Source organism: Stegastes partitus, unplaced genomic scaffold (assembly GCF_000690725.1).
Source record: "Stegastes partitus isolate 25-593 unplaced genomic scaffold, Stegastes_partitus-1.0.2 Scaffold730, whole genome shotgun sequence".
Lineage (NCBI taxonomy): Eukaryota > Metazoa > Chordata > Actinopteri > Pomacentridae > Stegastes > Stegastes partitus.
The window spans coordinates 261,917-274,422 of record NW_007578461.1 but is presented as its reverse complement, the minus strand read 5'-3'; the positions used below and the strand labels follow the sequence as shown (position 1 = coordinate 274,422).

General features: G+C 41.1%; 1 protein-coding gene across 1 annotated transcript; it reads right to left on the bottom strand.

The window, feature by feature from the left end:
- Positions 1-449: 449 nt before the first annotated feature.
- Positions 450-12,419, bottom strand: LOC103364235 (granulocyte colony-stimulating factor receptor). Its single transcript, XM_008291288.1, has 17 exons — positions 12,256-12,419; positions 9,339-9,442; positions 8,473-8,544; positions 8,077-8,391; positions 7,177-7,306; positions 6,869-7,035; positions 4,217-4,386; positions 3,926-4,076; positions 3,550-3,632; positions 3,223-3,430; positions 2,940-3,128; positions 2,617-2,718; positions 2,169-2,315; positions 1,946-2,086; positions 1,759-1,855; positions 1,428-1,506; positions 450-1,203 (listed from the first exon to the last, which is right to left on the bottom strand). The coding sequence occupies exons 3-17, from the start codon at positions 8,531-8,533 to the stop codon at positions 727-729; spliced, it is 2,517 nt and encodes an 838-aa protein (XP_008289510.1). The 5' UTR covers positions 8,534-8,544; positions 9,339-9,442; positions 12,256-12,419; the 3' UTR covers positions 450-726.
- Positions 12,420-12,506: the final 87 nt, after the last annotated feature.

Genomic DNA, 12,506 nt, shown 5'->3' with positions numbered 1-12,506 from the left:
AAAAAAAAAAAAAAATCTGTTGAAGCAAAAGCAATGACATAATTTTAATCACATTTTTATTTATTATTACTTTTGTCAATTTCAACTTACTTCAGTGACAGCTGTTCTTGTCCCTTTCTTTAATGGGAGGGCATGAATAAATTTGAGGACGAGTGTGTATATATACTGGAGACAACGAGGTTTCAGGCTGGGGTTGATATTGAAACAACCCAATCAGTCCATGACTCACAACACTAGTATTGTATTTAGCATTAACTAACTAGATAAAAACATTTTCCAATCTCTTATTCCATGATTCATTTCTTGCATTTTATACAACTAAATTGATGTATAAAGGTTACGCTGACATCTGAGTAGCTCAAAGTGTAGCATAAGTCTCTCATCCGACCAGCAGAAGCGTCTCACTGACCTCAGATTTAACTTGTGAATTATTTACTGATAAAGCAATGTTTTTCTGTCTTTATAGTTTTTTTTTAATATATATATTTAATATATGAAAAAGTATCCACATATAACCCACAATAACATGATTTCATCAATATATTGTCTTCTGTAAAAAGTTTATTTTTGAAAGATGTGATGTATTTACAAAGAGAGGTACATGCATCAAAAATCATTATCAAAGTGATTTTAGCATTATTTATAGCTTGCATTTACAGCTGTATTCTATGCTGGATCAACAAGCTCAGAAATACATGAACATTTAGCAAAATCTGTAAAGCGCTTTTAGTCATTTTGAGGCTCATTCATGGCTAATGCTTGTAGAAAAGGAAAGTCATCCCAAACAATGACTGGATCTGGCCCATCTTTGGGTACACAATCATGGCATGGCCCAAAAAAACACTGCTCCCTTGGCATCCCATCAGACCCCACATTCTGGTAGCACTTTGGACTGAAGGACTCTTCTGCCTCCAGGAGGGGTTGTGTGGATTCAGAGCGCAGGTAGACAGGAGGCTGTGTGGGAGGTGGACTGTTGCACGGACTAGAAAATATCACGGTAGCATAAGGAACAGAGTCGCTGTTTGAACCAGAGTATCCGGGGATGAACGGTGAACCACAAATGGACTCTCCCAGGTCACTGGTGTCCTCTGCACTGTTCAACCAAAGATCGTCCTCTTCTTTGCTTGGCTTCATGGGGAGGTCCAGGAAGCTGAGGTGGGACAAGTATATTGGATCCTCTTTGTCCCAGGAAGGATAAGTATCCTGGAAAAGGAAAATCAAGATGCTTAAATATTAGTATAGAGCTGAGGGAAACTGTGGAGTTAGTCATGATTCTCTGTAGGGGTTCATCCATTTTAGAGATCCCTGTATTAATCACAGTCAGTCGATCTGTTGTTGATGTGGAAGTATTGGCTATTGCAGCTTTAAGCTAACATCTGAAAAAGACAGAATAAGCCTTTTATCAGGTGGATGTCAGCTGTACACACCTCCGTTGACTCCGATGACCATCTTTTAATGCTGCTGTTAGCTGGGTCTGGAACAGCTGGCCAGAAACGGCCCTTTAACCTTGAAGTAGAAGAACAGACAAAAATTGTGTTAGGAATATCCATCCATTATCTATACACCGCTTAATCCTCACTAGGGTCATGGGAGGGCTGGAGCCTATCCCAGCCGACTTAGGGCGAAGGCAGGGGACAACCTGGACAGGTCGCCAGTTGTTAGGAATATAAAAAAAAAAGAAAAAAAGAAAAAACAACAAAACAAAACAAAAAACCCATCAAAGACTCATGGCTTAACACGCCATGGCAACGATCTTACCTTTTGTGTTTGGAGAAACAAGTCAGGACTATGAAAATGATGAACAACGACAGTCCCACACCAGTTGCAATTACAATCATCACAACAGCAACTGTATCTGGGAAAAGAAAAACACATCCGATTGGAGAAAACACCTTTTGTTCGTTTGTAGTTCTTATACATAAAGCCAGTACCAAATGATACCAACCGAATGGCTCCATTTGGAAATGAATCGTCGACCCGTTGAGGCTCCCGCCAGATGTACTGACCATCATGAACGCTTCATACAGAGACACAGTGTTGATATGTTCAAGGATCACCATCCTCTCCTCTGGACCAGCGTCCACAACTGAAAGAAAAGTCAGACATTAGAGAACATCGAGCTCATAAAAAATACTTTTACAACAGCATAGTTAAGATTTTTAACCTACTGTTGATGGGTCCCTTTTCATTCCAGTAGAAGATTTTGTACTTCTGGATAAAGCCATTCCTCCAGTCTAATGGTATTTCTTCCCAAGTAAGCTCAACGTGTGAATTCCAAGTCCTTTTAATTTGTAATTTTGGAACCATGGATGGAGCTTTAAAAAAAGGAATATTGTCGTAAGTGATTATTAAAACTGTAGAGAGCAGTCAGAATTTAACATTATACATTACAGCTTATGTCTTCAGTCCTGCTGGCTAGCAAAGGTAATTATTCATTTCTGTCCACAAGAGGGCATTACTCCATCACATATCAGCTGTTCCCTGAGAAATTGCACAATATATATATGTGTTTGACTCTTGTGCAAACTCTTCTCACTTCTTCAAAGTTGAGGCAGCTTGACTCTCACACCTCTGCTTTCTCTTTGTGTGATCCTCCTCGTGTCTTTGGTGACTTACCCTTTTGTCTCAAGTAGGCATTAGCAGTCTGAGGAAGGCCTATCCCGTCCTTAAACCTAGGATATACAGAGATCCCATAGGGCTTGTAGGGCTCAAAGCTGCCTATTGATGAGAGTGAAGAGGTTAGAGTGGATCAGTGCCCACAAGATCCTAACACTGTGCAGGCAGGTTGCGCACAGGAAAAAGAAAATCTTGAACGGCGGAGATTGTTTGAATTCTCGTCCTTAAGGATGATCATCAGGTTAGGAAAACCAAACAAAAGGTGAGTAAAATAAGAAGCACGGGGATCTTCAAGCATGTAATACAAATACTATGAAACATACCTGTAATAACAAGGCTAGACTGGTTCTTGTCGGCAATTTCAAACTGGATGTGAGAGAGCCCTGGCTTCAACAAAGGTTTCCATTCCACCACAAAACCAGCAAGATCAGAAGTAGGTACACTTCTCCACTGGACCAGTAGTGATCTGTCACCATGAGGAATGGCTGTGATGTCTGATATCGCAGCACGATCTACAGACCGAAAAAAGAAAGAAAGAATGCATGTTGTTGGAAAAAACCGTACTTTACTGTATCTTATCTGAACCATTTTAAAGATGTCAGTAACCTGTAGGTTTGGATATCCGAACTTCAGTGGGGGAGGATCTGCCTGCTGCATTTACAGCACTCAGGTACACTTTCTTCATTTTCCCAGGAAGCTGAAAAGCACAATGATTCTCCCTTGTAGAGCACACCTTTCCTTTTTCACCTGGCAGTTTTTGCACCGAGACGATATATGACACGTTTTGGCCGTTGGCACGGAATTGTTTTGATGGCTATAACGGGAGAAGAAAAAAAAAAAGTGAGGAGGCAGGCCGCACACATTCCACCAGAACTACAAGAGAAAACACATCAGTTTGTGACAGGTGTCAAGCAACGCGTGTGATGTGTGTACCTTCCAAAACAAGTGTATGTTGAGTTGTTTGGGCATGTGATCCCCTGATACTTTCATCCACGAGTCTTGGCGTCCAGTGGGAGCTGAAAAGAAAGAGACGGCTGTCAGCATTGCAGTTTGTCAAAAGCCCTACACTTCTCCTCTCACTCCTTAGAAAGTAAAACTTTTCTATACAAGACAGGTTTATGGATTCACTACGAGAGTGTGCGACAAAACTCAATACATCAATTCAGCCTGTGCTACAGAGCAAAGCAATGGGAGACGCAGAACATGACATTAGCATATATTGAAAAGACCAGGAAATGGAAGAAAAGGCAATAGATTGGAAAATGTTAAAGCGACTGATTGTGTCACTCTGAATTGATCTCAGACCTACCGCTCTCCAAGGTGACTCCAGACTGGCTGCGGCTCCATTCACTCCAGGGGCTCTGCTCGTATCTGACTCTAATCTGGGCAAAGTACCGGGTCCAGTGACGGAGACGACACTGGTCCAAAGGTTTCGATGGTTTGAGGCGGCTCGCAAAGACCTGTCCCAGAACACACGATCCATACAAGTGTGAATCCAGATAAAAAACACTGAACTTCCTGCAGGACATATTGATGCTTATATACTTTATCAAACATTAGAAACATCAGATGCTTTCACAGTGGATTGATTTGAACTTACTGTCAATTCTCCCCATTGGTTGCTGTCAGCAGTCCTGAGACGGACTTCCAGATTCATATGCTTGTTACGCATCCAGAGCTGGTTCGGGGATAAGCTCCACCTCAGCCTCAGGCAGCCATATCTTTTAGGCATCACTTGAATTTGCAGGATCTCTGGTGGGTCAAACTTAGCTGAAATAAAACAGTCGAGAAAGCAAAAGATAACAGAATTAGCTTTCCCCCCCCAATTGTTTAATTTTTTCTTTTCTAAAACTAATATTTTCGAATTAGACCCAGAGTTGGTTCCGCTCATGCATTACCTTTATATTTGAGTAACAGCGACAAGCGTCAAACATTTAGAAAAATAAGAGGTGACCTTTGAGAAACCCAGAAGAACGACTACAGCAGTCCTTAAGGCATTTCTGTGAGCCACAAATGCTGCTCGAACCATCTGGATGAACAAATATACCATTTGTTGTGTAGTAAAAAAAAAAAGCTTCTTAACTCAGACTTTAAGGTTTTCTGAATCCAAACAAAGACGGTTGCTGAAAAAGACATATCCTTTTTCCTAAGTTGTGTGGCATTACAATAAAGACAAACAAAATGCATTATTTTCAGTTGTTCAACATTAATGCTACTGTGTTCTGTTTTGCATTTTCCAAAAAAAAAAAAAGATAAGCTGTGTTATTTCTAGCTACCAGTACAGAAATATATATAGTTTCAATGTAGCTATTAAAGCTTCTTTTTAATTGTGCAACAGATGAACTGTTTTTTTCATCAGGACAGTTGGATAAGATTTGAAGTGTGACGGTTTTCCTTCAGAAGAATGCAAGCTGTTGTTAAATAACCTTCTGGGTTGCTGGACATTTCTGTTTTTTTAAAAAAAGTAATGCTAAATTTAGCTCTGCGATTCAAATGTAATAGAAGTTGAGGTGATAAACATCCATCCATCCATTATCTATACACCGCTTAATCCTCACTGGGGTCATGGGGGGCTGGAGTCTATCCCAGCTGACTCAGGGTGAAGGCAGGAGACACCCTGGACAGGTCACCAGCAGTGGTTCATACAGGGCGCCCACTACTAATGACCAGATAAAAAGTAGTTCTCAAACACAATATTAAATTTGAATTGATTATAACAAAATGATAATTAAATTAATAATGACGTTCATATTCTTTTGCCACATTAACTATATTTGTATTATTAACAGGTTTAAAGTTAGTCGTTACTGCGTGTTCACTAGTTTTACACTTCCTGGATGTGGGGCGCGGCCACATGAGAGTGTATGTAGCTCGAAAAACTTTTCATGATCATGTGACCTCAGCCCGGGCTCTGATTGGCAGCTGCAGAGTTTCTCACGGGGCGCAGCTCTGTGCGTCCACTTTAACTGTAAGCCAGTTAATTTTGTCTTGATGTTCTTATGACCGTGCTTTCTGACGCCGTCACGCGGCCTTTCCCGTCGCTCTTCTACCAAATGACAGCTACTGTCGTGACGGTTAAATGCGTTGGCCATGCTGTCAATGGAGGCAGGACTGGTCACAGAGATGAGTGACTTCAACCAAAAAGTCATAGACAAGTTTGCTGAGCAGAAAGAGAGAAGAGCCATTTATTTGTTCAAATAGCTCCAGATTGCATTTGCGACCTTTATTTTAAGAGTGTGTGAATTGATGATCCTGAAGCTGTATTAGTGTCGCTGTAACCGGCACAGGAAGCTGCTGTGTCGACCACAGTGGTGGAAAGTAGGACTTTCATAACTTCGGTGTACCACGGTATTTGCGCTTAAAAATGAGGTCTTCTCGTGAAAAACTGAGTGTTTTCCCGCTCATAGAAAAGACCGCGTGTAGAATACGTGTAACTCGGTTTAATCTCGGACAAATCTGACATTAGAACCCCCTAGTTTATTATTTTTTAAGTCATTGTTGGTCAAAGCACACCACAGCCACCAAGCAGCATCTACCACAGCCTGCTATGTGGGGCGTTTAGGGGACATCAGTAAATCGTAGCATCTATCGATAAGAAAATGTTCAGCAAGTCGTTTTGCCTTTGACCAGGTGGGAGGTGCAACAAAAGGAGAAAGTGGGTCGTACTGGTGCTACCAGTGAAAGAGTTAATCTGGAGCCCTGAATAGTGTTTTTTTCAGTATTTATGTTGTGTGTTATGAGTTTGTACAGATCCTGTAAATGTTGAAGAAAGTTTGATGAATGGTTTTGAAATTTAGTTCTGATAAGTCTTAATAATGTGAAATTAGATTAGAATATCCTTCATGGGTAGACAGTTTGCATCCCGGTAAATAGTTGTGCCTGATGTTGCTCATATTGTAATTTAAAATAAAAGGTCATTTGCAGACTGCACCCCCCCACTGGAAATTGTCACCAGCCACCACAGGTCACCAGTCTATCACAGGGCTACACTTAGAGACAGACAACCAAACACACTCACATTCACACCTACAGGCAATTTAGAATCACCAATTAACCTCAGCAAGATTTTGGACCTTGTAGGAGGAAGCCGGAGAACCCGGAGAGAACCAACGCTGCACGGGGAGAACATGCAAACTCCACGCAGAAGGATCCCGGGTGTCCTCACCGGGACACGAACTGGTGGCCTTCTTGCTGCGATGCAACGATGCTAACCACAGCGCCACATCTACAACATACAATATGCATTTCTTACCTGCACTAATGGGTTCCAAAATGATCGGTGCTGACGTTGCCTCTCCAAGGTCATTCTCGGCCTTCACGTAAATTGTCATGTTAGAGAACAGAACGAAGTCGGAGCGCGGGATGATAAAATGCTGAACCCCTGGTGGCACTTCATAAGCTTGATTCTGGTGCGAATCCCTGAAATGACGAAATCATATTGTGGGAAACTTAGTTGTGCAACTTCACTGGCATATTTTGGAACTGAAACTCTAAACTGACACCAAAATGGGCAAGTGAGTTCCCACAAGTGAGTTCTTGTTTGCGGGCAGAACATTTTACTGTATCTCAGTGTAGAGGGTGTAGTTTGTGGGCAGGTGGGTCTCCCGTTGCCCAGGGTCCCAGCTACAGGTCATGGTGTTGGCGGTGAGGTTTGTTTGACAGCTGAGATTTTGTGGTGCTTCTGGTGGATCTAAAGATGCAAAAAAAAAAGAAGATTTCATTTATTTATTTTGTTTAATGGACCTGTTGAAGGTGTCTGTCATGCTTTTCCAGCTGGTTTGTGAATTCAGTCTACTGGCACCAGCAGTTCTAAGGCATTAGCGGCTGATCTATGGTGCGATAACATTTAGTATTTAATTAATGTGAAACAAAACTTATTGAATTAATCATAGTAATGTTAATAGAAAGTCTGGTGCAACACATCCCGTCTCTTTGCAGGAGATTTATTGTTTCTGCACAAGCTCCAAATAAATAAATGTAATAAAACTAAATATAATCTAGTGATGCAAATCAGTTATATGTTGGCATAAAAAGTGTTACTTCGCTGTATATCTGGACAAAAACTACTAATTTAAAAAGTTTATAATTAGCCAAAATTGAAAAGCTGCTTGTTTTTTTTTAATGTAATATATTTATCTTCTCATATAAACTTCCAGTTCGGTTCTAAAATATGTTTCTGTCCAAAGATCTATTAAAGTGTGTCACATCAGTTAGATTGGATAACAGAAAAATTGCTAAGTTTCATGTTAATTAAAATGTTCAGTACTGAGGTTTTACTTTCCCTTTTTTTTTTTTTTACACTGAGCTCCAACAAACATAATAAATTCTGCTTTTAAAAACTGCCAAACATCCCCAATTATGTTTCTCCCCTCCTGCCACTGGAGACGCACAAACAAGCAGCACAGGTGCGTTCATCTGATCAGCGAACAAACACTTGAAAGAACATTAACTCTTCCTCACATCCGGCTCGGATCTCCACTCCTGCCACCACTTGAGCGGGAGAGGATTGGATACAGCAGGTGAGGGACGCCCTGGAGTGATTGAAGCTTGATATGACAGCCTCAGAAACTCTGGCGCTCTCATTGGCGGCGGAGCTGCTGGGAATAAAGCGATCGTCGAGGCGCCACTCTATCCGGACAGCTTGACCGATGACCAGAAGGCAGTCCTCTCTGATGACACAGATTGCCGTGACGGGTGACCCCATGAGCACCACCGAGCTGGACATCTGGACCGTCGCACATGGTTGCACGTCATCCTCTAGAAAAAATGGATCTTCTAGGCAAAGAAAGCAAAGGTGTAATAAAAGCTGTCTTGGTAATTGCAGGTTAGGTATTTCCATTTCATTCTCAGACTCACCACTCCTCGTCGCATTCGCAAATGCCACCGCCACGACAATCACTACCCACGTGGATATCATGATGATAAAACCTGTTAAGCAACCAAAATGAAATGCCTTATTCTCAAATTACAAACATTCGTGCCCTATCAAAACAATATTGCCATTTCTTTCCGAAGCGACACGCTGCATTTGCGTGAAGGGAAGAAATTGAGAGCGATAACGTCTGTCGCTTCAAAACACATCATCAGCATGGGTTTTTTTTTTCCAAGGGGTTTGGATGTGATCTCCATAATATTTCAGTATAAACAGCATGCATTTACTTCTTCCCAGAACTCTAGCAGCAGAATAAACCTGCAGTGCTGTTTGTGTCTGTCGAGCACATACGGAACAAATCCCACCGCTGACATATGACACACTCAGGAATAATAAAAAGCCATATTCCTGGCAGCTTGGCTCAACGTTTATGCAATGTGATTACACAGGAGATGCAACATTTAAAGCTCTGCTAGCTGATAAAAATGAAATTTAGATTCTCTGTAGACAAAATAAATAGATATCACCAGTAGCTGTCTGGTACTGTATTTGTCCTCTTATGCTGATCTATTAGATGGGCGAAATTGCTTCACTCCTCCAAGGGAAATTAGTATTTGCTAGTTGTTGAAAGCTAACTGGGCACCACAGTTGATTGATCATATATGTATATTAGGTAGAAAATAGGGGGGGTTTAAGCAGATGGAAGCAATTTCCCCAGCATATTGTACTTCTGGTATTAAGTCAACAACCTGCTTTTTAAATCCAAGAATCATTTGGGACATCACAATACGAGCACAGGTGTGAGGGAAATTGAAATAAATTGTGAGCACTGTGTTTATGAAACACTCACCATTACACGGGCATGGAAGGTTTAAATTCTCAGATAGCTGGCTGCTGGCTTACAAAACATCCCCAACAAGACTCAGATCTTTACAGCATGGTCATATCTCAGTGCTGTGTGGAAGGAAAGACGGATAGCATTAATTGATTTGGTTGGCTAATAAAAAAAATAACAATTTTGCACCTGACAATAAAAGCACAAGTAAATTAATCACACATAGATATATGTATGTAAATGTGGTTTTCAAGTATTTTTCGTGTTGAGATTCACATGTGAAATGTGGTTTTCCTCTAAAAAACAGCAGGTTCAATGAGATTTGATGCATGCAATTGTTTTTTTTTTTTTTTACACGTTTCACAACATATTTCACTTATAAAAACAACTGTTTTATTTGCAGGATCAGTTTGTAGTGTCTGGGATTTATCCATCCATCCATTATCTATACAGCGCTTAATCCTCACTAGGGTCGCTGGGGGACTGGAGTCTATCCCAGCTGACTCAGGGTCACCAGTCCATCACAGGGCTACACTTAGAGACAGACAACCAAGCACACTCACATTCACACCTACGGACAATTTAGAATCACCAGTTAACCTCAACATGTTTTTGGACTGTGTGGGAGGAAGCCGGAGAACCTGGAGAGAACCCACGCTGCACGGGGAGAACATGGAGACTCCACGCAGAAAGATCCCGGGTGTCCTCACCGGGACGCGAACCGGCGACCGTCTAGCTGTGAGGCAACGATGCTAACCACCGCTCCACCGCGCAGCCCTCTCCGGGATTTAACAAACATAAAAACTGAGAAAACCAGTTTCTCAAATTACTCAGTACATTTTAATTAGTTGGTAAATGAATAATTTAAAGATTTGTCCTCTAGAAAACTGCTGTAAACATTTTTAACTGTCTTGTGGAAAGTTTAAGAAAAACAAAAAACTAATGTCAGACTACTTACTTATAAATTGCAAACGATGACTCGATTTACACCAAGAAGAGCCGATTAAACGTGTCACATTTCATGTACAGAATCAAGTTTTATTGTTTTCCCTTCAGTAAATCAAGCTTCAAATTCATTACCTAATGTTAGTAATAATTCTAACTGATACCATCATTAGATCCTAAATGCGTAATCATTAAGTACTGCGAGGAACGCAACAGGAAGGAAAGCTCTGGTGTGTTATCTGACAGTGTGGCAGATAACCTTTATTGATTTCTCCATCAGAGATACACAGACGTCCTCACACACACACACACATAGCAACACATAGCAACACATACATGATACATGCACACACAGGAATCCAGTAAATGAGACCACAGCATTGCGAAACTTCCTGTGGTCTTTTAACGCCACGTCACGGCCCCCCTTCCTGATTCTGATGACAAACTGAAAAATCCACTGTTTCCAATATCTACGTCTTTATTGTCAACAGTCTCTTGAAAGTTCGGTTCGATCTATTCTTGAGGGCGAAGACGCAAATTGAAATAATTTTTATTAGATTTCCGTTAATCCAATCTTCTAAGTACGTCTGGTCTGGAACAACCTCGTACCTTCGGAGCAGAAACTTTAAGTCTAGACTGAGAAATTGCAACAAGCCCATAAGATGAGGAAGTATTACTTATAATTTGTGTCTATCACTCAAGCTGTCTGGTCGCCGTCCTCAGCCCACAATGAGCGACTATTTCGGTGAATTCTGCATTTCTCTGTGAGAGAAAAAATGAAATTTCCCACTGTTTCTTATCAGCAATGTGCAAAAAGGGCCCCCATTTCCCCTGCTTCCCTTTTTTAAATATCTGCTTACTACTAATAGGTAATTGCCTGTGGCTCTGACAAAAGGCAATTGAGTGAATGAGAGGGAGGGAGAAAGGGGGGGAGAGCTGGCGAGCGTATTAAACTTGGAGTGCATTTTTATAAACAAATGCAATGACATACTTAAAATAGAGACAGCATAAATTAAGTCTGGCTATTCTTTTTTTGTGTGTGTTGACCAGTTGTGTTGTTGTAGATGGGAACACGCCATCGGGATTCATTTTCATGTCTCAGTGAGTCATGTCGCTATGTGCAAAGAGATGTTTTGCTTCAGCCTCTGTACATTTCCTTTCCCGTTGCTGTCGGGAGGGTTACAAAACGCCCACCTTTCAGGATTTAGCAATATCCTTCAGACAAAGTGCAATGACAAACTCTGCCGGTTTCCCCTTTCTCGTCCTATTTCTCGCTTTCAATAAGGAATTTAAAAAGGGTTAAAGAATTTCTCTTTGTATCCCGAACGCTTATTAATTATAGAAGGATTCTCTTAGGCTCAGAGATGGTGACCTTCTGTGTCAGCAGTTGTAAAACTCCCGAAATCTAAGAACCCAGTTTCATGTTCCTCTTTTTGAATGGATCATCAGAACATCAATCTGTACGCTACGTCCAAAGTGAAAACATTCACAACAGCTCACGAAACTGATTTAAATAAGCTAAAAAAAATAAAATAAAAACTTAAAATGCTTTCCCTATTAAATGTTAAGGTGAAAAACCTTTACTAGAAGGGTCTAGTGAGTTATAATTTTACACATTTACCCTGTTAAGCGTCTAGTACCTCCACGAAGTACTATCGTATCTTTGTACTCCTCTTTAAATCCTAAATATTTAAAGAAAAATGTGCTGCCAGTGTTAGGCATTTAAACACCAAAGTATGATAAATGGCACAAGTACAACACAGAGTGACCAGAAAAATCAGATCAAGTGTGTGTTTTAAATGAAATTAGGTTGAGTGGTCCACAGCTCTGGATGAGGATGCAACCATCCAGCCTGAACCGGTGTCATTCCGAAACTAGTTTTTGTGAAGTTTTCCTTTTCAATCTGGCACAAGTATCAAAATGAAAGGCCCAGCAAATCGCTTGATGTGAAGATAAAGGAGAGCCATCAGAGAGGCTTGCCACTCACCACACAGCAGCTGCAGCAGACCCAGAAAGACAAGAGGCTCTCATCAGCCCTGATAGCACCAGATGAAACAGTGCGGCTCAAAGCAGCTCAGATTGGAGGACATATGTGTGTGTGTGTGTGTGTGTGTGTGTTAGCCAAGCAGCAGCAGCAGCAGCCACAGCAGCAACATCCTTGTTTTGAATTTGTGAAACTTCGCTATTTTTCAGGAAGAAACACATGACTGGTGGGGCCCTGTTAAGGGAAGGAAAATG

Excerpts from the sequence above, each read along its gene's own strand:
- LOC103364235 (XM_008291288.1), bottom strand. The coding sequence starts at position 8,533 with ATGATATCCACGTGGGTAGTGATTGTCGTGGCGGTGGCATTTGCGAAT. Across the intron at positions 4,387-6,868 it reads TTTGGAACCCATTAGTGCAG|CTAAGTTTGACCCACCAGAG; the intron begins GTAAGAAATGCA and ends GTTTTATTTCAG. Across the intron at positions 3,431-3,549 it reads ACATACACTTGTTTTGGAAG|CCATCAAAACAATTCCGTGC; the intron begins GTACACACATCA and ends CTCCCGTTATAG.